This window comes from Panthera leo, chromosome D3, assembly GCF_018350215.1.
Source record: "Panthera leo isolate Ple1 chromosome D3, P.leo_Ple1_pat1.1, whole genome shotgun sequence".
Classification (NCBI taxonomy): domain Eukaryota; kingdom Metazoa; phylum Chordata; class Mammalia; order Carnivora; family Felidae; genus Panthera; species Panthera leo.
In genome coordinates, this window is record NC_056690.1 from 55,725,102 (window position 1) to 55,750,184 (window position 25,083).

Consider the following 25,083-nt stretch of genomic DNA (forward strand, 5'->3'; position numbering starts at 1 on the left):
TAGCCATTTATATGAATATTTTGAAGGCAGTGTGCATCCAATTGGTATTTTCAAGATGTAAGGATGAGAGCTATTTTCCTAATCCAGTTATAAATTAAAAGGATCTACTCCCTTCGTGTGAAATACTTATGATGTTTTCGAAGCCAGAAGGATTCGGCATGTGTGGGCTGTACTGTTGGCACAGAGTTGATTTTCTTACTTTTTAGCCTAGAAATAAATGTACCAACATCTAAATGAGCTTCCTACAAATAATTTGACAGCTCCAACTAGTTTATGAGGTTTAATTTTTTTTTCCAATTATATAATAAATCAGGAGAATAACTTTCCATTCTCCCGGATGGATAGACATTAGTATTTTTTTAGTTGTCTTTTATATCTTTAACCCAAAGATTTTATTACTATTTACTTAATCATTTATATGTAGCCATCTGATAATATGAAATCCACGTCTGCCACTGTACAAATACAGATCTTCTCACAAACTGTACTCTCAATGGTTTTTTGAGATAAAACAATTTTATAATATAGTTTTAAGATTAAACCTGCTCAAATAAAGAGGAAAACAAAAAATATGAGTTTCATTAAACAAAGTAAGCTCAACAAAGTGAATTTTATAACACTTCGCCAAATAACGCTGTATTTGAAAAATAAATATTTAACCACATTTCCTGTTATTGAGAAATTTCAAGAAGGACTGTATGTATTAGCCTGAGAAACCACTCCTAATACTGATCATCTGAATGTGCCTATTGATTAATGGCTTGTTAACTGACTAGTTAACAAGGATTTCCTAAGACCCTACTGCTACAAGTTTTGGTGGCAGAATATATATAACTTGGTCCCTATCTTCGAGATACTTCCACCAAACTGAACACTTAATTAGTATCCTAAAGAATATTCAACAAGTGTGCATTTGTGTCTAATACATGCCAGCAAGCACACATCTCGATTCTACTCTACAAATTAAACAGGATAATTTTCAAAATACCCCTAATTAGGAAGAATCACAACAAATTCTCTCTAGAAAATACACACTGGTATAGAGAATAATGGAAAAAAAAAAACCTTTAAAACATACAAAAGATTTAGATGGTGGAGAAATGATTATACTTGAAATGCCCATTAAATTGACTTTTGTGATTTCCAGGAAAAATAGCCTGAGTACTACTGGACACTTTCCTTGGATACTCACTCATTTGGGATACTTTCCCCTGAACTTTCTAGCACTTTACCAAGGCTAGCTTGATGGTGGTCCATTAAGGAAAAAGAAGCTTTCTTGGGAAGGAACACATTCCCACCCAGCACTGAGGTAGATGTGTTGAGACAGGGACTCTCTGTCGGGGCTAGAAGTTTCTGCCTGTTTTTTCCATCTGTGCAATGCCAGTAACATTCCTTTCATTAAAGAATAAATTACCATCTTCAAAATGCCATCATGCTTAATACGATAGTCATGGTTATCAAACTTCATTCCGACTTGGAAGTCGGTATTTCCATTTTACCTCATCTTGCTGTGAGTTCAGCAGCTGCAACTTCATGTGCTTCATGTAGGCCATGGTAATTGGCATGTTGTAGTCAATCATGCTGGTCACCAAAGTCGGAGGTTTTCCATTATCTGCAATAAAACATTTTTAATGGGTGTGAAAGTGATACTGCATTCTACCTGTAATTTCAAGCGATCCACGTTGTTAAAATTGAAATCTGGTTCTAGACACCAAGTCTTTAGGAGGTTGGTAGCATTACGGATGGATGGTAGGAAAAAGTAACCATACAAAGGTATATGGGACAAACTAACGCTATGGATAAACTAGTGATTTCTAACTATGGGAAAGCTTTTTGATACCCTGGTAGCAAAGGGTGAACCCAATACAGTGATTAAACACAACCATTGATAGTTTTGAATTTTTCTCCTTTGCTGCACACCTACAGTTCCTATGTGCTACTTGAGTAAAAAAGGAAATTTGCACATTTTTTCCTTTCATCTTTTTCTTCTATGTCTATTCATCCCCCAACACACGGGAATGAACTAATCCAAATGTCTCTTTGAGATTATTTTAAACTCGCAGAGAAACTCACCGATTAGGAAAATCATATAAGTAATTTTCAATGAGAACTAAAGTCAAATTATAACTTTCATGTAAAAATTTTCAGCAGAGGAGCTCCATACTATACTCTTCATTTTTAGAAATAAGGAACTGGTGGATTTAAAAGGAGATTGATGGAACACCAGGTTCCTTGCTAACTATGTTTAACATCCCATGAAATACACATGATATGTGAAAATTAAAATATTATTATAGGGAAAAAAGTTATTTGCCACAGTCAAAACCACCTTTCTTCTGAGAATGGGCACAGAATTACTCTGAAAGTGGATATTCAAAATTGACTGCCTCTGGATTGAATCAACGAGACGATCGGACTTGTTGAACTATTTCAGTCTACCACATGTGTATAAAGATGTCGGATATAAACTGCCATTATGAGTAAAATGACTTTAAGTCTCACTATTTGACACCACAGCTACCTTTGTGATCTGTTCCATCTGGGTTTAAATGCATTCTTTTCTGGCACTCTGAGCAGCTCATTAGAAACCGTGTCACCGCTTCTCTTGGTAAGAAGGCATAGCTCTCTGAAATCTGAAATGATTCACAAAATAGAGGTGTTATTATATAAGCTGACTGCACATGAGTCAACAGAAATGATCACTGTATTTCCCAGTAAGACGCATTATTCCATAATGGCAGGAAGCACAATGAAAGCATGCACTGCGTACCATGCATCATTTCAAGAAATATCTATCCAACTTGATTGCATGTCTCTTAGTAATAGCTAATAATGTGATGTGGAGAACAAAACATCACCCACATCTGGATGGATATCTGTTTAGGTTTCTGCATTTCTTTTAGGAAACGTAATCACAGTGTGCAGATATTCTAGTGAATTTTCCTATGAAAAATTGCCAACATTGTTTTTTAGACTTACTGCTAGCACCATCAAAGTTTTATCCAATTTACATATATTTTTTAAAAATTTAGCCCCAACTAGAAACACTAAACTTTGGATTTTGCATTAGTGAGCATTTCTTCAGTATGGCTTTTTAAAACATTTTAAGTCAAAATAACAGAAAATTCTAAGAGAACTCATGTATGTATTTGCTACAGTGAATCATCCCTTCCACAGAAAATGACACACCTGGAAATGCATTTTGGCCACTTACTTCATTTGTTATTTTACGTCAGTGTTTCAAAATTTATGTCCACAAAAGCTCAGGCCGATTAGCAGAGCAAGCTTCTCCGGTACACTCTATAGAGCTTCTATTATCAGAATCATGATCTAGATCCCATTAGAAATCAATACTCCTATCAGTCATTTTTAAAATACTAATTTTTCAAAATCCAAGGTATTTCTCTCATCAAAGCCAATGACTTAAGTGAAGCTGACAGATTGTTAAATATCTCTAAATAAAAGCGGACACTGACTCGGACAGTGCTACTAAGAAGCGTGATGCAGGGCATCAATCTTCCACCACAGCACTAACACTGGTACATGAAATACACCAGAAAGAAGAAGAATAAACAAGGTGAGTTGTAAGTGAGACATAAATGCCAAAGAAAATTTCTCAGGTGTACGTACAGCTGTTATGAACACTACCACGCTTGAAGCTTGTAGAAAGGAAATATGCACCTTGTGTGTAATTGAGTACAATTCTACACCAATTCTGTTAATGATGATGGGGTCAGATTTTACTTATTCATGCTGTAGAAAGAGCACAACATTGAAGAAACCCCATGCACTAAAATCCAAAATTATAAAGCAAACTTTGCCTTGCATTTAATAATAAAGTCAGTTTGTATCAGTTAGCCTAGATCAGGGCAAAAAAGCCACAAGAATACCAAAGAGAAGGCACAGGCCCACAATTAAAGTCTATCATGGATGATCCATATACAGGTAATTAAAATTCAACTTTACTAGGGTTTTTAATTTACTATCATTTGTAAATTCAGATGTTGTCCAGTTTAAAAAAAATACTTCATACTGTACAAAGAATTTTGAGAGAAAAATAAACAGAACAACTTGAAAGTATTTCATCAAGCTATTTTATTTATGTTATATTTTTAGAGAGAGAGAGAGAGCAAGCACGAGTGGGGAAGAGGGGCAGAGGGGAAGAACTCCACTGAGTGTGGAGCCTAATGTGGGGCTCTATCCCACGACCCTGGAATCATGACCTAAGCCAAAACCAAGAGTTGGACACTCAACCGACTGAGCCCCCCCAGGTGCCCCCCATCAAACTACTTTATATTAGTTATTGAATAAGGAAATACATACACAAATTAAGTTCTCATTCCCTTTCTCTTATGCTATTTTCCTAACTACACACACACACACACACACACACACAAACACATATGATTATTACTCATCTGTTTTATAGAAGGAACTCACACCTTTGCCTGATTTATTAATCTGATCGGAGATCATTTTTCTGACACTCCAAAAACCTATGTTAAAGTAATTCAGAAGTTACAAACAAATGTCCACGATGCATGCCTGGCCCTAATATTTTAACTCACATGAAGTTATAGTCCATTGGAACTAATGGGGCTGTCCAGTAAATTCTTCAACAAATAGGATTTGAGTAGAATGTTCTACTGATTTTCAGAGGATTTCTATTACAACCCTATCTACTTATATAAAAGGCAAACCGTCCATTGAAAAACTGATGAGTAAATGTGGAGTTGAAGACACCCTGTGTTTGCTTCCAGCATCCTGATGCTCTCCACAATCTTCCTATTTCCCAATGCTAATAAGGCGCTTGTGTAGGAATCCCTTCTAGATGGATTTATCATTGACCTGGCCCAATCATACTACTTGTCCTGGCATTACTTAGCTCCAAACCAATGGTTTTAGAATCATTATTAATCACATTACATTTCTTTTAATAGTTTAACTCTGTAATTAATCACATTACATTTCTTTTAATAGTTTAACTCTGAGAAATGAGTAACTGTAATGGTCACAAATATGTTTGTGTTCATGTGTACATGTGGGCATGGAAAAAAATATAAAATCCTGCTTTGTATCTTAGAAAGGAAATTTTAGCAAGTATTTTATCACATCATTCTCTGTGGTATTATGCTGCCACAGCACTTGCCATGCCACCACATGTTATATCAGTGGATAAAAGCATTTATTTGGGGGTACTTTTCTTGGTGTTCAGAATCCACTTTATGGGGAGACCAGGCAAGGCATCCCACTCTCCTTGAATCCTTTTTCCCCACCTCATGCTCACTGGGGCTCACAGACCTCGGAGTCTTCCTAAGCCCAAGGAGAAAAGACCCTCAGAACAGATTCTTCACATCTTACACTTATTTCTGAAATGATATTTCTCCTGCCATGGAGGTGAAGAAGGAAAATAATTTCTTTTTCCTTATCTAGAATTTTTCCTCCCAGGCCTCTTTGAAATTAAGGATCCTAGGCAACCTTCATGGCTGAAGTTCTTAGAATATTTGTAAAAATGAAGAAATACTCTTAAAAAGCTCTTAAATTACAGTACATTTGAATAAATACATTTCATATTTAAAGCCCTTTTGATCCTGTCGGTATCTTCCCGTAACCCCATTTAGAGATAACATTGAAAGCCCACATGTGAAGCCTCTAGAAATTGAGGCAGGGGCAAAATGCCCTTATGGCTCCTTCTCTAATGAAAGGCCCTGTTTCCATTTGCTGGGAGTGAATGTTGGAAATGCTAAACCAACTTTAAATAGATATTCATAAATGGTGATAAAACACAGGGATGTGTTCTTCTAGGCTCTCCATTCATCAAAGTCCTAACATCCTTCATGCAGTATGTAATAGTAGTTGCAAATAAAACTTCGAAGGGACAAAAATTGAAAAAATATTTTGATTCAGACACTTGAAATACCATTCTACTAACACTATAATTAATTATATGAAATGCTATAATCATTCATAAATGTCTATTTCCTTGACCCAGTCTTCAAATCTAATCACTTACTTGTTTCTAGGATAGAAATTGAACTTTGAATCGAGGATGGAACATTTTCTAGAACACTGATGAAGATAACACGTCATTTGAAAATGTATTCTTAGAATTATATTTATATTTTGGAATGATAGAGAGTATTTACTTTGAATTTTTCCATGAGGAAACACTGCATCTTTTTGGTAATAAGAAGCAAAACATAACATGAATGGATATTAGTCTTGCTCTCTCTGCACTGAACACTAAAAGGACATCTGCCTTATGACAAACCACATATACTGCTTATACTAGAAATTAACATCCAAAGGAAGGACTAGAACATAGCCACACTGAAACTTACAAAGTAATACCAAACATCATTTTTCATGTAAACTACTGTGAGGCATCTCTTCCTCAGAAGATGTTTTTCCTATGAATCCAGACTTGTTTTCTTAGATTTATGTAATGCTTTGTATTTTTCATTGACTTTTTGCATTCCTTACCTTAGACGGTAACTAAACAGATTTCACAGTAGTTTTTTGATAAGTGGATTGACTGGTATAAAGAGATGAAATGAGTTGCCATTGTTATGCAACAAAGGACAAAGCAGAGGGCTTTGGGTCTCCCAAATCCTGGTCTATCTCTATGAATTGAACGGACCATGATGAGCTTATCTGACTGACAGACAAATGCTTGGGGTCTAAAGAAAGCAGAAACATTGAAACAGATTTTTTTTTAATTGTAGATTTCAAAGTGTCTCACAGGACAAAGTCAGCACTTGTGAAACGTCCTTAAACTTGAGTTATGGCTGAAGATTTGTTGTTACTCCTCTTAAGTTTGTGGTTCCGGGGTGGGAATGTTGGGGCACAACGTATTTTTTCATTACTTACCCCTTCTAAAGACCTTAATTCTTCTCTGTATTGGACATTATTAATACTGTTTTTACAATGAAAATATTACATTCTAAGTCCATTAAAACTGGCCTTCGTCGGGATATTGAAAAAGATGGCGGCGTAGGAGGACGCTGGGCTCACCGCGCGTCCTGCTGATCACTTAGATTCCACCTACACCTGCCTAATTACCCAGAAAACCGCCAGAGGATTAGCAGAACGGAGTCTCCGGAGCCAAGCGCAGACGAGAGGCCCACGGAAGAGGGTAGGAAGGGCGGCAAGGTGGTGCGCGCTCCAGGGACTGGCGGGAGGGAGCCGGGGCGGAGGGGCGGCTCGCCGGCCAAGCAGAGCCCCCAAGTCTGGCTGGCAAAAGCAGAGGGGCCGGACGGACTGTGTTCCGACAGCAAGCGCGACTTAGCGTCTGGGAGGTCATAAGTTAACAGCTCTGCTCGGAAAGCGGGAAGGCTGGAGGACAAAGGGAGGGAGAGCTGCTGAGCCCCCGGACGACAGAGCTCAGTTTGGTGGGGAACAAAGGCGCTCGTCAGCGCCATCTCCCCCGCGCATCCCCCAGCCAAAATCCCAAAGGGAACCAGTTCCTGCCAGGGAACTTGCTCGCTCCGCGCAAACACCCAACTCTGTGCTTCTGCGGAGCCAAACCTCCGGCAGCGGGTCTGACTCCCTCCCGCTGCCACAGGGCCCCTCCTGAAGTGGATCACCTAAGGAGAAGAGAGCTAAGCCTGCCCCTCCTGCCCCCGTGCACCTTGCCTACCCACCCCAGCTAATACACCAGATCCCCAGCACCACAAGCCTGGCAGTGTGCAAGTAGCCCAGACGGGCCACGCCACCCCACAGTGAATCCCGCCCCTAGGAGAGGGGAAGAGAAGGCACACACCAGTCTGACTGTGGCCCCAGCGGTGGGCTGGGGGCAGACATCAGGTCGGACTGCGGCCCCGCCCACCAACTCCAGTTATACACCACAGCACAGGGGAAGTGCCCTGCAGGTCCTCACCACTCCAGGGACTATCCAAAATGACCAAACGGAAGAATTCCCCTCAGAAGAATCTCCAGGAAATAACAACAGCTAATGAACTGATCAAAAAGGATTTAAATAATATAACAGAAAGTGAATTTAGAATAATAGTCATAAAATTAATCGCTGGGCTTGAAAACAGTATAGAGGACAGCAGAGAATCTCTTGCTACAGAGATCAAGGGACTAAGGAACAGTCACAAGGAGCTGAAAAGCGCTTTAAACGAAATGCAAAACAAAATGGAAACGACGACAGCTCGGATTGAAGAGGCAGAGGAGAGAATAGGTGAACTAGAAGATAAAGTTATGGAAAAAGAGGAAGCTGAGAGAAAGAGAGATAAAAAAATCCAGGAGTATGAGGGGAAAATTAGAGAACTAAGTGATACATTAAAAAGAAATAATATACGCATAATTGGTATCCCAGAGGAGGAAGAGAGAGGGAAAGGTGCTGAAGGGGTACTTGAAGAAATAATAGCTGAGAACTTCCTTGAACTGGGAAAGGAAAAAGGCATTGAAATCCAAGAGGCACAGAGAACTCCCTTCAGACGTAACTTGAATCGATCTGCACGACATATCATAGTGAAACTGGCAAAATACAAGGATAAAGAGAAAATTCTGAAAGCAGCAAGGGATAAACGTGCCCTCACATATAAAGGGAGACCTATAAGACTCGTGACTGATCTCTCTTTTGAAACTTGGCAGGCCAGAAAGGATTGGCACGATATTTTCAGTGTGCTAAACAGGAAAAATATGCAGCCGAGAATCCTTTATCCAGCAAGTCTGTCATTTAGAATAGAAGGAGAGATAAAGGTCTTCCCAAACAAACAAAAACTGAAGGAATTTGTCACCACGAAACCAGCCCTACAAGAGATCCTAAGGGGGATCCTGTGAGACAAAGTACCAGAGACATCACTACAAGCATAAAACATACAGTCATCACAGTGACTCTAAACCCGTATCTTTCTATAATAACACTGAATGTAAATGGACTAAATGCACCAACCAAAAGACATAGGGTATCAGAATGGATAAAAAAACAAGACCCATCTATTTGCTGTCTACAAGAGACTCATTTTAGACCTGAGGACACCTTTAGATTGAGAGTGAGGGGATGGAGAACTATTTATCATGCTACTGGAAGCCAAAAGAAAGCTGGAGTAGCCATACTTATATCAGACAAACTAGACTTTAAATTAAAGGCTGTAACAAGAGATGAAGAAGGGCATTATATAATAATTACAGGGTCTATCCACCAGGAAGAGCTAACTATTATAAATGTCTATGCGCCAAATACCTTAGCCCCCAAATATGTAAAACAATTACTCATAAACATAAGCAACCTTATTGATAAGAATGTGGTAATTGCAGGGGACTTTAATACCCCACTTACAGAAATAGATGGTTCATCTAGACACACGGTCAATAAAGAAACAAGGGCCCTGAATGATACATTGGATCAGATGGACTTGACAGATATATTTAGAACTCTGCATCCCAAAGCAACAGAATATACTTTCTTCTCGAGTGCACATGGAACATTCTCCAAGATAGATCATATACTGGGTCACAAAACAGCCCTTCATAAGTTCAAAAGAATTGAAATTATACCATGCATACTTTCAGACCACAATGCTATGGAGCTTGAAATCAACCACAGGAAAAAGTCTGGAAAACCTCCAAAAGCATGGAGGTTAAAGAACACCCTACTAACGAATGAGTGGGTCAACCAGGCAATTAGAGAAGAAATTAAAAAATATATGGAAACAAACGAAAATGAAAACACAACAATCCAAACGCTTTGGGACGCAGCAAAGGCAGTCCTGAGAGGAAAATACATTGCAATCCAGGCCTATCTCAAGAAACAAGAAAAATCCCAAATACAAAATCTAACAGCACACCTAAAGGAAATAGAAGCAGAACAGCAAAGACAGCCTAAACCCAGCAGAAGAAGAGAAATAATAAAGATCAGAGCAGAAATAAACAATATAGACTCTAAAAAAACTGTAGAGCAGATCAACGAAACCAAGAGTTGGTTTTTTGAAAAAATAAACAAAATTGACAAACCTCTAGCCAGGCTTCTCAAAAAGAAAAGGGAGATGACCCAAATAGATAAAATCATGAATGAAAACGGAATTATTACAACCAATCCCTCAGAGATACAAACAATTATCAGGGAATACTATGAAAAATTATATGCCAACAAATTGGACAACCTGGAAGAAATGGACAAATTCCTAAACACCCACACTCTTCCAAAACTCAATCAGGAGGAAAGAGAAAGCTTGAACAGACCCATAACCAGCGAAGAAATTGAATCGGTTATCAAAAATCTCCCAACAAATAAGAGTCCAGGACCAGATGGCTTCCCAGGGGAGTTCTACCAGACATTTAAAGCAGAGATAATACCTATCCTTCTCAAGCTATTCCAAGAAAGAGAAAGGGAAGGAAAACTTCCAGACTCATTCTATGAAGCCAGTATTACTTTGATTCCTAAACCAGACAGATACCCAGTAAAAAAAGAGAACTACAGGCCAATATCCCTGATGAATATGGATGCAAAAATTCTCAATAAGATACTAGCAAATCGAATTCAATGGCATATAAAAAGAATTATTCATCATGATCAAGTGAGATTCATTCCTGGGATGCAGGGCTGGTTCAACATTCGCAAATCAATCAACATGATACATCACTTTAACAAAAAAAAATTGAGAAGAACCATATGATCCTGTCAATCGATTCAGAAAAGGCCTTTGACAAAATCCAGCACCCTTTCTTAATAAAAACCCTTGAGAAAGTCGGGATAGAAGGAACATACTTAAAGTTCATAAAAGCCATTTATGAAAAGCCCACAGCTAACATCATCCTCAACGGGGAAAAACTGAGAGCTTTTTCCCTGAGATCAGGAACACGACAGGGATGCCCACTCTCACCGCTGTTGTTTAACATAGTGCTGGAAGTTCTAGCATCAGCAATCAGACAACAAAAGGAAATCAAAGGCATCAAAATTGGCAAAGATGAAGTCAAGCTTTCGCTTTTTGCAGATGACATGATATTATACATGGAAAATCCGATAGACTCCACCAAAAGTCTGCTAGAACTGATACATGAATTCAGCAAAGTTGCAGGATACGAAATCAATGTACAGAAATCAGTTGCATTCTTATACACTAACAATGAAGCAACAGAAAGACAAATAAAGAAACTGATCCCATTCACAATTGCACCAAGAAGCATAAAATACCTAGGAATAAATCTAACCAAAGATGTAAAAGATCTCTATGCTGAAAACTATAGAAAGCTGATGAAGGTAATTGAAGAAGATATAAAGAAATGGAAAGACATTCCCTGCTCATGGATTGGAAGAATAAATATTGTCAAAATGTCAATACTACCCAAAGCTATCTACACATTCAATGCAATCCCAATCAAAATTGCACCAGCATTCTTCTCGAAACTAGAACAAGCAATCCTAAAATTCATATGGAACCACAAAAGGCCCCGAATAGCCAAAGTAATTCTGAAGAAGAAGACCAAAGCAGGAGGCATCACAATCCCAGACTTTAGCCTCTACTACAAAGCTGTCATCATCAAGACAGCATGGTATTGGCACAAAAACAGACACATAGACCAATGGAATAGAATAGAAACCCCAGAACTACACCCACAAACGTATGGCCAACTCATCTTTGACAAAGCAGGAAAGAACATCCAATGGAAAAAAGACAGTCTCTTTAACAAATGGTGCTGGGAGAACTGGACAGCAACATGCAAAAGGTTGACACTAGACCACTTTCTCACACCATTCACAAAAATAAACTCAAAATGGATAAAGGACCTGAATGTGAGACAGGAAACCATCAAAACCTTAGAGGAGAAAGCAGGAAAAGACCTCTCTGACCTCAGCCGTAGCAATCTCTTACTCGGCACATCCCCAAAGGCAAGGGAATTAAAAGCAAAAGTGAATTACTGGGACCTTATGAAGATAAAAAGCTTCTGCACAGCAAAGGAAACAACCAACAAAACTAAAAGGCAACCAACGGAATGGGAAAAGATATTTGCAAATGACATATTGGACAAAGGGCTAGTATCCAAAATCTATAAAGAGCTCACCAAACTCCACACCTGAAAGACAAATAACCCAGTGAAGAAATGGGCAGAAAACATGAACAGACACTTCTCTAAAGAAGACATCCGGATGGCCAACAGGCACATGAAAAGATGTTCAGCGTCGCTCCTTATCAGGGAAATACAAATCAAAACCACACTCAGATATCACCTCACGCCAGTCAGAGTGGCCAAAATGAAGAAATCAGGAGACTATAGATGCTGGAGAGGATGTGGAGAAACGGGAACCCTCCTGCACTGTTGGTGGGAATGCAAACTGGTGCAGCCGCTCTGGAAAGCAGTGTGGAGGTTCCTCAGAAAATTAAAAATAGACCTACCCTATGACCCAGCAATAGCACTGCTAGGAATTTATCCAAGGGATACAGGAGTACTGATGCATAGGGGCACTTGTACCCCAATGTTTATAGCAGCACTCTCAACAATAGCCAAATTGGGGCGCCTGGGTGGCTCGTCGGTTAAGCGTCCGACTTCAGCTCAGGTCATGATCTCACGGTCCGTGGGTTCAAGCCCCGCGTCGGGCTCTGTGCTGACAGCTCAGAGCCTGGAGCCTGTTTCAGATTCTGTGTCTCCCTCTCTCTCTGCTCCTCCCCTGTTCATGCTCTGTCTCTCTCTGTCTCAAAAATAAATAAACGTTAAAAAAAAAAAAATTAAAAAACAAAAACAAAAACAAAAAACAATAGCCAAATTATGGAAAGAGCCTAAATGTTCATCAACTGATGAATGGATAAAGAAATTGTGGTTTATATACACAATGGAATACTACGTGGCAATGAGAAAGAATGGAATATGGCCTTTTGTAGCAACGTGGATGGAACTGGAGAGTGTGATGCTAAGTGAAATAAGCCATACAGAGAAAGACAGATACCATATGGTTTCACTCTTATGTGGATCCTAAGAAACTTAACAGAAACCCATGGGGGAAGGGAAGGAAAAAAAAAAAAAAAAAAGAGGTTAGAGTAGGAGAGAGCCAAAACATAAGAGACTGTTAAAAACTGAGAACAAACTGAGGGTTGAGGGGGGGTGGGAGGGAGGGGAGGGTGGGTGATCGGTATTGAGGAGGGCACCTTTTGGGATGAGCACTGGGTGTTGTATGGAAACCAATTTGACAATAAATTTCATATATTTAAAAAAAAAAAACTGGACTTCGTCAACAATGCAGAAGATCATGAACCAAATTATCACACATTAGGAATAGAAATGACCTCTCCCAACAACAACAAAAAAATATGGTAATACTTCTACATAAAAATAGTTGAACTGAGGCATCTTTTGATGGATTATACAATAAACTCGGCCTCTATAGCAAAGATAGTATGACGTTAGTAATCTAACGATAAACAGATCTACCCGATGAAGGCCTAATGATCCAGGGCCATAAAGGGCACTGCTACCAATCTTCCACTTGTGGGTTAAAACAACAACAGAAAAAAAAAAAAAATCCGGGACACATTTCTGAAAAGTTTACTGGCAAATTGTATGATTGAAAAGAGGATGGGCATTTTACTTTGCCAATGTCCCTGCCACTCTGAAGAAAGAAGAAACCACATTTTTTCAAAACCTTACAACTATAAAGCCAAATTCTGGCTTCCTCTCAGCACAGCTCAGTTAAGGTCAAAATGTCAGCGATCCAAAAGAACTGAAATAGGAGTGCCTGGGTAGCTCAGTCGGTTGAGCATCGACTCTTGACTTCAGCTCAGGTCATAATCCCAGGGTTGTGGGATCGACCCCTGCATCGGACTCCATGCTAGATGTGCAGCCTGCTTAAGATTCTCCTTCTCTTTCCCTCTGCTCCTCTCTCCTGGCTCATGCTCTTTAGTAAAAATTTAATTTAAAAATTAAAAAAAAACTTAAAAGATCAACCATAAATTGATTTGCAAATATTATCTTACAAATTCAATAGTATATAATTCCTAAAGTTTTCTTACACTTACTTTTGATGAGCAGAGCCTTGTCTTCAGAAGTAAATCTTTCCTACCTAGATCTGAATACTTGAAGTAACATTGAGTTGGAAAAATGGAAGAAGTTAATCAAAACATTGTAATAATAAATTGCTGCTTTGCTGTTGTTTCTGAGACTGTGTGTCTCACGGTTATAGGATGCAAGTTCAGCTCATTAACGCGAGCCATAAAATTGTGACAGCAACATGGCTAACAGAGAAGGATTTTAAAACAGGGCTCTTTGTTCTAGGTCTCTTTTCCTCGGTCCCAAGCCTCTTCTTCTCTAATTTTAACCGTTTAATTTCTGAACATTTTCAGTAGAAAAGTGCTCTAAATGTACTCAGTTTGTACATATATCCGCAGTACTCTGGTTCCTGAAATTGTAGAGTGGACAATTCTCAAAATTAAGATATCATTCAATGTATGCCAACTATAACTCACTGTTGCTGTTTTACACAAAAGGAAATGTTTCCTGAACAATACGTGTGCATTTAAGTTTTCCATGAATTGAGTCCTTAAGCACTGGTTATGCTAAGTAAGGATTTTACATGGATTTTACACTTTAATCCTCACAACGATCCCAGGAAGAGATTACTGTCATTACCACCGTCATCTCTGTTTAGAAGATGAGGAAACTAAGCTCCAGAGAGGTTGTACAACTTGTCAAACAAGTAAAGGGACAGGATTCAGGTGACTATCTGGTTTCAGAGACGATCCTTTTAATCACTGTATATATAGCCTCTCCTGCTTATTAGCATTCAAAAAGAAATAGAGAGAGACTGTCTCATCCATAAAGAGTTGGAATATTAATGTCACTGCATAGGCTAACATGCTGAAATATTTATCATGTCCCCCAGTGTGCGGTTCTTTGTAATATTAAGATGCTGTAACTGGTTTGAGGTGACATTCTGAATACAAGGGGCAGTCCAATTCTCTGTACCTTGGCTCAGGTTACAAAGTTCCACAAGAAACACATCAGACTGTGCAGTAACGACGGAGAGCTCCACCTGGAGGAAATGAACAACATGCTGTTCGGCAGAACCCATGGCTAAAGTGACGGCTTCGAGACAATGCCGTCACATTTAACAGCCGGGAACAAAATGCATAGGGCTTCTGCTTTTAATAGAATGTACGAGAAGGACTATGAGTAGCCTATTTCTAAAGGAGTAAGAATTCTAATTGTTGAAGGAAATTCACCAGTGGAGAAGGCATTCTTGGCTTAAGATTCAAGCCTGCCACATGAGCTGAAACGGAGACACTACATGATGCTGGGAAATCATGAGCATTAGCAAACACTTCTTAAAGCAAAACAAAACAGCTAACGTCAAACGATTTATCCACCAAAATCACACCATTTGGTCCTAGGTTCAGTAAGGTTTTCCCAAACAAAACAAACCAGAATTAATGTTACTAAATATCAGTAATTTGGAAAACTGGTAGGCAAGTGCTGAATTTCATCGTAAGTTACATTACTCCTCATCTCGATGTCTTGGTATAGTGTGCTCCATTTCAGATACTGAGTCTCTAAGGAAATAAAACTGGCCTAATCATACTATTTTTAAAATTACTTTTGCCTTTTTTGTAAAATGATTTTAGAGAGTAGCAATAATACTTTTATTTTACTGGAATTAAAACCATGTCTGTTGCTGAATACCATGCAGTAACTTGTGGAAGAATTTGCCCTCGGAGATAAACTTTTGCTATTTTCTCTTATGAACACTCTTGAGATTCTGAACAAAAAATAAATTAGAAGTTTTCTCCCGGTGAAATTTGTTTACCTTGCTATATTTGGTATTGTGATATTTAATACTGTGCTCCTCTATCACAAACCACCTGCAATGTATAGAAATGGACAATACAACTATAGAAACTGCAGTTTTAAAAAGTAATAACATTTAGGCCTGCCCAGGAGGCTCAGTCGGTTAAGCGTCTGACTCTTGATCTCAGCTCAGGTCACGATCTCACTCACAGTAATGAGATCAAACCCCACAGTGGGCTCTGCGCTGAGCATGGAACCTTCTTGGAATTCTCTCTCTCCCTCTTTCTCTGCCCCTCCCCTGCTCATGTGTGCACGCTCTCTCTCTTTCTCTCTCTCCCTCTCTCTCTCTCAAAATAAATAAAAATTTCCAAAAATAAAATAAAATTGAAATACAATTGAATAAAGCCTATAACTCTAAATGCTATTGAAGACCCCATAGGTCCTGATTCATAAAGAAATAGCAGCACACCTCTTTTGGGAGAAGGGAAGCCTTAGTTCGGGGTAATATCTTCTATTCAACAAGGGCTACCCTGCCTTTATCTACTTTACACATTGTGTATCTTTGAACACATTTGAAAGGAAGGAATTAAGGCTAAAAAAAGAAAGAAAGAAAAGAAAAAAAAATCCCGCAAATGCTCTAACACCTGGCTCAGACATTTTTCTACATGTATTGTGAAATTGAAATGTCCAGCCAGTGGTTTGCTCTTATATTTATATGGATTCTCTTTTACCCATTTTATGCATGAGAAAAGATGAGCAGGAGCATCATTGCACTTCCACAGAGATAATTATTAATTTGCAGAGGTGCATATGGAAGCTGTCTTTCAAAGATGAAGACATTTATGGGGCACGCAGGGGGCTCAGTCAGTTAAGCATCTGACTCATCATTTCGGCTCAGGTCATGAACCCAGGGTCATGGGATCGAGCCCCACACTGGGCTCCACACTGAGCACAGAGCTTGTTTAAGATTCTCTCTCTCTCTCTCTCTCTCTCTCTCCCTCTGCCCCTCTCCCCCGCTCACACTCTCTCTCAAAAAAAAGAAAAAACAAAGATGAAGACATCTTTCACCTTTCACCTAAACATTTACTTATTCAACAAATACCTACCAAAATGCACAGATAGTAAACTTATCCCTGAATACTTCTACATCTGGTTCTATACCACTAATGTGCCTGGATATATCAAAGTATTGGAATCGCCTATTAGTAACTATTTGATTCATTCTAAAGTCATCCTGAAAAATGCTTTCATCAGGACTCAACATAAATGCTCTTAGGTAAAAAGTGCATGTGTGGTAAGATTCAAATAGACTGCAAGCCAGGCATTTGGCTTGTAGGCATTTACCTACATCAAAACTGCATTCACTCTGGACCTCAACAATTTTTGGGTCAAAACCCTCAGTAATGTTTAGAAACATTTGGTGCTAGGTTGTATCTGTCTGACCCCTAAATGTCTGTTAAACAACCAACTGAATCCCCGTACCTTAATAATGTCTCCAATACCGAAACCAGCTGAAGCTGCATTTGCACTCCATCCCCAAAGTCACCACTGCTCCCCGACAGGAATCTCTTGTTTTGTTTTGAGTTCCCATAAATCCTGCACTATTGCTTGATTTGCTACGACTCTGGTGCTATTATCATTTGCTATTTTCAGTCACAGCATGGTCCGCTTTTCCTTTTCATTCTTTCTTGTCTGATCATTTTCTTTCTTCTTGGATCATTCACCAGCTCCCCTTGCTTTTTTCACTTAGTTGAGGGGGATGGGATGGCCCAGAAAGGAACATCTAGTGCTGAGTTTTAGGATTGTTTCACTTTATTATTTTTCACAACTGGAGGAATTTAATTTCTAATAAGAAAAAAAAAGCAACTGAGTGTAACATGGCAAATTCAGATCATCCTTACACGTATTCGGGGCTTATGACTGTTTTTATTTTTAATTACAGATAGGGGAGGCACCACAATTTTTTCTACCCTTAGGGTCTAGTGTTGATTTTTAAATAGGATTAATGATAGTGGATAAAACACAGCATGCCCAGCTAAATATAAATCCCACATAAACATGCAATACTGGGACAAACATATTAAAAATTAGTGTGTATCTGAAATTCAAATATAACTGGGCATCCTCTGTCTTATTCATTAAATCTGATAATCTCACAGGATACATTTATCTAAAATGAGTGAAAATATGGGTTAGAGCCTGAAGATGATTTTAAATTTGAAACAAATTGTTACGTCAGGAAAATATAAGAATGTACCAAGAGCTGAAGTGAGAGCCAAGGGGAGTGGAAGTGATTACTGGAAAGTATGGAGGCAATTTGAAATCACAATCCCCATTTAAAGTGATGCTTTCCAACTTTTAAGACCAACAGCACAAGTGTAAATATAGTTTATATGATAAGCTAGCACATATACACATTTATAAATTAAAACTGATCATTTCTGTTTCCTTCCATTTTATCCTTTTAAAGGATTTACAACCCACTAAATTGACTTGATAACTCACTAAGGGGTTGTGATAGGTAATGCAAACAATGGGTCTGAAGCAGAAGAATGCAGTCTGTCAATGCAAATATTTTTGTTATGGGGTTGAGAGAAGATGCTGCATAGGCGGTCAAATTTAAAAATGAAGGCTGGAAAATCCAAAGAAGGCCTAATGCAGGCAGGGATATTTTTAGACAGTTCAGGTCAACCTGTAGACAGCTCAAAGTGATCTGAAAACCAGAAGCAAATGCATCAGATGTAGTATGAGGGGAATGAATGGTGAAGGCAGAACAGTGGCAGAAGTCAGTGTCCTCCAGGGACAGGGAGATGCTAGAATGAGAGGCGAAGGGCAAAGACACTCAGCTTGGGCAGAAGCACAGAAAACCGCCACCTGACGTGAATTGAGGAGGTAAGCAGAGAGGGAACAGCATTCCAGGGCAAAGCACATGAATGAGGCACTACAACATCACACACTAGGAGATCAAGGCATAGGCAAACAAGAAGTAGCATGCCATGTAATTTAATTCTAATTCATTAACTTTTCCTGGAAACAGTTTTTGCTTCATTGATTACAGTTCAAACTTCGCTGTATTGCTTTGTGAAAAAAGAACCTTATTCTCTTTCTGTTTTCTCTTATAATGATGCACATCTTTAATTTGGAGCTGTATTTTTTACAATAATTAAAATAGTTATCATCAATTGAGCAAATGAGACACCATCAACAAGAGAGATAAGCAACTGGCGATAGATCTCTAAAGTTGTGAATGCTATTTTTGTCACTTCTTATGTCAGAATATTTGCCTGTTAAGGAACAGATTGTCGTAACAGAGAATTCTTATATTAGATGAAAAAAAATGAGCAGATGGGCAGTGAAAAGTTTTTCTTCATGCACATTTCCTAATAGTAAAATAAAGAGAATCCCTAAATATTGCATGTAAATAAAATGACTCAGCAAAGCAAATGCTTATATAATTACTTGCTGTACGAAGAGCTACATGAAAATACACAATTACACACACAGGAATTGTGGAGAATTTACTTCCTCTCTTGATTTTTTCTGAAAAATGTTTATAATATGAAATATTAGTGCATTTACTGGGGTTAGGAAAGACCAGTTAGAATTCAACTTTCCAGGGCGCTTGGTCATGATCTCACGGTTTGTGAGCTTGAGCCCCACATCTGGCTTGCGGTTGTCAGCTCAGAACCTTCTTTGGATCCTCTGTCCCCCTCTTTCTCTGTCCTTCCCCCACTCATGCTTTCTCTCAAAAACAAACAAACAAAAAAAAAAACATTAAAAAAAAAAAAAGAATTCAAACTTCCTGGTCTAGAATTCATCAGCACATTCAAGCTCTCCCTTGGTTCTGACTGCAATCCCCTCTGTTAAACTTTACCTTTACTACTACGTGCTGCTGGTCAATGGGGATGCAGTGTTTCTTTTGAAACAGGTACCTAAGAATACCACTGCCACAGGTACTTAAAGCAGGCAAGAATTAGGCACCTTAGGGGAAATGGGAATAAATGGAGAAGGTTAGACTTCACTACTCAGGAGTCCAGTAAGTTACAGCACCCTCAAAGATCTGTGCAGGCAAAGTGCACAGTCATGAGAGGATAACTATGTGCCACGGATGCAGAAATCATAGTCTGAATTCTTGAATTGCTCAACAACCGGCAAATAATGATAACAATTTTCTGAGATACTAAGTAGAGAACTGGCCACATGGTGTCCTTCAGAAAATGTCTCTCGGGGCGCCTGGGTGGCTCAGTTGGTTAACCGTCCAACTTCAGCTGAGGTCATGATCTCATGGTTCGTGAGTTCGAGCCCCACATCGGGCTCTGTGCTGACAGCTCTAAGCCTGGAGCCTGCTTCAGATTCTGTGTCTCCCTCTCTCTCTCTCTCTCTGCCCTCCCCCACTCTTGCTCTGTCTCTCTCTCAAAAATAAATAAACATTAAAAAATTTTTAAAAAAAGAAGAAAACATCTCTCAACTTGGTGTGTTTACTGTGCTATAGAGGTGACCAGAAATAGAGAATAGGGATGCATTCTGATTCTCACAGGAAGCCGGGCTTGTGTTGCTGGAACATAACATTCAGGGGTGAAGGATAGTAAATGGCTTGGAGTATTTGGACAAAGCCAACTGCCCGCCGAAAGACCTACAGAGCCCGACTGAGAAATGTTGTCTTCGATTATACAGATAATAACTAATGGATACATAGGTCAAAGATACTATGTTTACCCATTCTCTACTTAAGAGAAAAAGCATACCAAGAGAGAGATTTCTTGGTCAAAGTTCCAAATTCTCAAAAGTGGCAGCTAAGTCAGTTTCTTCTGGGATTCACCTCCTTTCCCATTACTGTAGCCAAGGAGTAGAGTACAGCTGTGCCATGTACTGACTGGAGAGGACTTCCCCGGAAAAAAAGAGGGGGCTGGGGAGGAGTAGGGCAGGTGAACAGACAAGGAATAGGTGAAGGCTGGTCTCTTTTTTACCTATCAGGAAAGGACACCTGTTTCTGATAAAGCCAGTGAATCATAATCTCAATTCTGGGAAAGTCAAGCATGAAAGACATGGGGGAGTGTTATCCATAGGCCAAAGAGGAGCACAGACGATACAAAGAAAGAGATCTTTCAAAATCTAGTTAGTAAGAAGCTACGTAAAGGCACCTGTTTGACTCTGTCAGTCAGGCATCACATTTCGGCTCAGGTCACGATCTCATGGTTCATGAGTTTGAGCCTGCATCGTGTGAACGGGAGCCCCGCTTCACGTGAGCTGGAGCCCGGCTCCAGACTCCATGCTCTATTTCCCTCTCTCTCTCTCTCTCTCTCTCTCTGCACCTGGTGGGATTCTCTCTCCCTCCCCCTCTCTCTCTCCCTCTCACTCACTTGCATTCTATCAATAAATTAAATAAACAAATAATTTTTTAAAGAAGCTGTTTATAGAATCTGTCACCCCACAAAAACTACACATCAAAAAAAAAAAACAAATTTCCATTCCCTTCAATATAGTATCATGTTTGAAGGAATTACTGTTTAAATTTTTACATATATTATTTCTGAGCCTCAAAAAAAAAAAAAAATCCTTCACATAATACAAGCCCAACTTGTTACCTAATCTGGGATTTAGCCGGGGTGGCTCAGTTGGTTACGCATCCGACTTCGGCTCAGGTCTTGATCTCACAATCTGTGAGTTCGAGCCCAGGTAGCACTCTGTGCTGACAGCTCAGAGCCTGGAGCCTGCTTTGGATCATGTGCCTCCCTAGCTCTCTGCCCCTCCCCACTCATGCTTTCTCTCTCTCTCTCAAAAATAAACAAACAAAAAAACTTGACACAAATGGTTAGAGCAGCATTATTCACAGTAGAGAAAAAAATAAAACTAAGAACAAAACAAGTCTGGTTGACATCAAAACGGGAACCATTTTCTCTCTACTACCTCATCCTAGTCATCCACATCCTGTCTCTTCTTCCTGTTATAGTTTATCCCTTTTAAATACTTATGTAAGTATTTACATAGGTGCACCCATGCATATGCTTGAAGAAACTCGGGAGATTTTTGTTTGTTATACCATCACCACACCAGGGAAGACCTAAATCTCTGGATCCGAGTGAGAATCACCAGCTGGTAGGCATTAATCATCCTGTTGTAAAGCTGCATTGGCTCACTTTCACCACAAGGGTGCGCCGAAGTAGCAATTTACCAGGCTGGACATTAAGAGTTAATAGTTTCTCCAAAAGGTTAATTCCCTTTCGAGGAACAGATCTACTCACTGGGACATTATCGTTTAATACAAAAATTGTTAACGACAGGGCTTGTGACATTAGTTGATGATTAACTGGTTTCGGTGAGTTCTTATGTCTTTTGACGATTTCCACTACCAAAAAGACAGCTTCAGAGTATAATGGATTTGCACTATTAATCTGCCCACCTGTGATAATTTTAACTACACCTATATGAGAAATAAATCAATTTTGATGAATGGCAGTACACTAGTATTCAGTTTCAGAATGGTTGTATAATAACTCTAATTGCCTTGCCATTGATTTTTTTTTTCCTTCTGAGATGTTTCACCCATCTGACTTATTAGGCTGAAAATTACTTTTAGTTTTCAACAATAGTACGGCTGCTCTAATATAAAAGTAGATCTAACATTATGTGTACCATGTTTAAATTTAATAGATGTTTTCAATACTTAGAAATCACCTGCCTAAAACCTATATATGTGTGTATGTGTGGAATATGTAGGTGGAAGTGTGTATCTGATAAAAATAAACCAATGCCTGGAAAAGTAAGTAGTGTTTATATCCTGCCTCAAAGATGATAGCATCATTTTAAAAAATTATGTTTATTTATTTTGAGAGAGAGAGAGAGAACAAGGGAGGGGGAGAGAGAGAATCTCAAGCAGGCCCCGCACTATCAGTGCAGAGCCTGATGCGGGGGTGGAACCCACGAACCATGAGATCATGACCTGAGCGGAAATCAAGAGTCCAACCCTTAGTTGACTGAGTCACCCAGACACCCCAAAGATGATAGCATTATTTAATGGAGCATTCAAGTTTTGCTTGAAAAGCAAATGAGAAGCACTTGTGTTAAAATATTTTTTTTACCCTATTCATAACCTACAAAATTGCATAAATCTGGGGCTCTTTTCAAGGTCAACATGGGCTGTGCAGTCCACAGTCTTTACAGCCATGGGATACACTGCTAATCTTATTTCATTATTGCCAGTGACAGTAACATCTTTATACTCTTTAGTTGGTATCAAAAAGGCAAGGGCTTCACAAAGACAAGGAGAATTTATTCCTTCGACAACTGAGTGCCTTCTTTGACACAGTGGTATGAGAAACAGATATGGTGCCCCCATCATCAAGAACTGTGTGATTATTTCAACATCTACCTAGTCATAAAACGCAAAAACAAACAAAAAAGGAACCTTATCCAAGTAGCATAAAATATCTATCATTGAAAATGTTTTGTACTCATAAACTCTCAAGGATAAACTAGTTATAATTTCATAATATCATCGTTGAATTCAATATTAGAGAATGTCTACAAAATTATTTGAAGCTAGAATAATTTTAAGGTTTTTTTCTATCTCTATCTGATATCCAGAACAGTTGTTTATTTAAGACACTGTAGGAGTACCTGGGTGGCTCAGTTAGTTAAGTGTCCAACTTCAGCTCAGGTCATGATCTCAAGGTTTGTGAGTTCAAGCCCCATGCTGGGCTCTGTGCTGATAGCTCAGAGCCTGGAGCCTGCTTCGGATTCTGTGCCTCCCTCTCTCTCTCTCTGCCCCACCCCTGACTGCACTCTGTCTCTCAAAAATGAATAAACATTAAAAAAATTTTTTAAAGCCACTGTAGTTTATAATAATGAAATAAAAAATGTTCCCTGCATAAACAAGGCAGGAACCTATATTCATTTGCTATGTTACTTTGCTTTGAAATTTCTTTGCATTAAATCAAAGAAGATGGCTTATCAGCATAATATTAACTTCTAGGTCCCAGAGAACATTTTCCTCAACACGTAGCTTCAGTAACACCCTATCCATGCACTTGAATCTGTGAGAGGGAAGGAGAGAATTGAAAATACTAAAAGGGATTGAGAAGAGACAGAAGCGTACACTTTTTTATTGTATTATAGTGAATCATGATTGGATAGTACTTTTTACTAGAAAATCCGATTTAAGTTTCAGAGTTTTAAATCTAATACTTCCCATCAATTTTTAATTTTTTCCTTTCTCCAGATTTTTATCTAAATTCCAGTTAACATACAGTGTAATATCAGTTTTAGGTGTAGAATTTAGTGATTCATCACTTACATACAACACCCAGTGCTCATACAACAAGTGCCCTTCTTTCCGTTCTTTTGTTTTTAGAGAGAGAGAGTGCAAGTAGGGAGAGAGGCACGGAGGGAAAGACAGAGAGAAAGAGAATCCGCGCTGTGAGCGTGGAGCCCGGCAAGGGGCTGGATCCCACGATCCTGGGATCATGACCTGTGCTGAAATCAAGAGTCGGAGGCTCAACTGACTGAACCACCCAGGCACCCCAACCTTTCTAACATATTTTTAAACACTGTTCTCACGTTCTAAAAATATCAAAATAAATGGTATCCTCTTTTTGGAAAATATTTTCAAATGAGGTTTGTAAAGGTTTTTCATCTTTGCCTTGATGACATGAGATCTCAACTTCTAAATATCATACATGTTTCAAAAGCTATACGTAAGTGTAATGCCACACTAAGGGCTCATACAAAAATCCAGCAGATCCTATGCTACCTGGGGTGCCAGATATCAAAACATTAATTTAGGGCAACACACATTCCCATCCAGTATACTTCTCTATGGTTGAGTTAAACCCAGCTAGATACGAGAGACAGAGGCAAATGTGTAAAGTGATCACACAAAGTGTCGATGACTGCTCGAAGCCTTACTCTCCAGCTTTTCTTGCTCAAGGATATTTGAAGCCTGTATAAAGATACAGGGGCTATGGTTTAACCCAAGTAAATTAAATCCTAACTGTAAAACTTGAGGCACTGTGATAGGGAAGGGAAAAATATTTGGAGAGCAAAGCCTCTCTGGCACTAATCACAGACGTATATAGGTAGCCCCCTATTTCAATAGTAAGATTGAGCAAATCCTATTAAACGCTGTCTCAGACTATAGGACCGTAAGACAGGTAACACTGGTCTTCACACGATCATTCATGTTCACAATAAAGATACAGAAGAAAAACCATAAATAAACAAAAGGGATATATAGCAAAGTCATCACGTTCTAGACAAGAATAAATGCAATTGGGGTATAGCCGTATGTGTGGTGCAGCAGCTTAAAATCCCATAATAACTAAGGAGCTGCTCATTCGTCACATGATTCAGATTACTGCAAAA

At 39.0% G+C, this 25,083-nt stretch overlaps 1 protein-coding gene across 5 annotated transcripts in view; it reads right to left on the minus strand.

Moving 5' to 3' along the window:
- The window catches only part of NOL4 (nucleolar protein 4), a 428,511-nt gene that overhangs the window by 303,847 nt on the left and 99,581 nt on the right, over nucleotides 1-25,083 (minus strand). For all 5 annotated transcript variants that reach the window (XM_042911014.1, XM_042911013.1, XM_042911019.1 and 2 more), the window contains 2 exons: nucleotides 2,522-2,633; nucleotides 1,500-1,612 (listed from right to left, as the gene is read on the minus strand). In XM_042911014.1, the coding sequence (XP_042766948.1) occupies nucleotides 1,500-1,612; nucleotides 2,522-2,633 (225 nt within the window). The remainder of the gene's footprint in view (nucleotides 1-1,499; nucleotides 1,613-2,521; nucleotides 2,634-25,083) is intronic.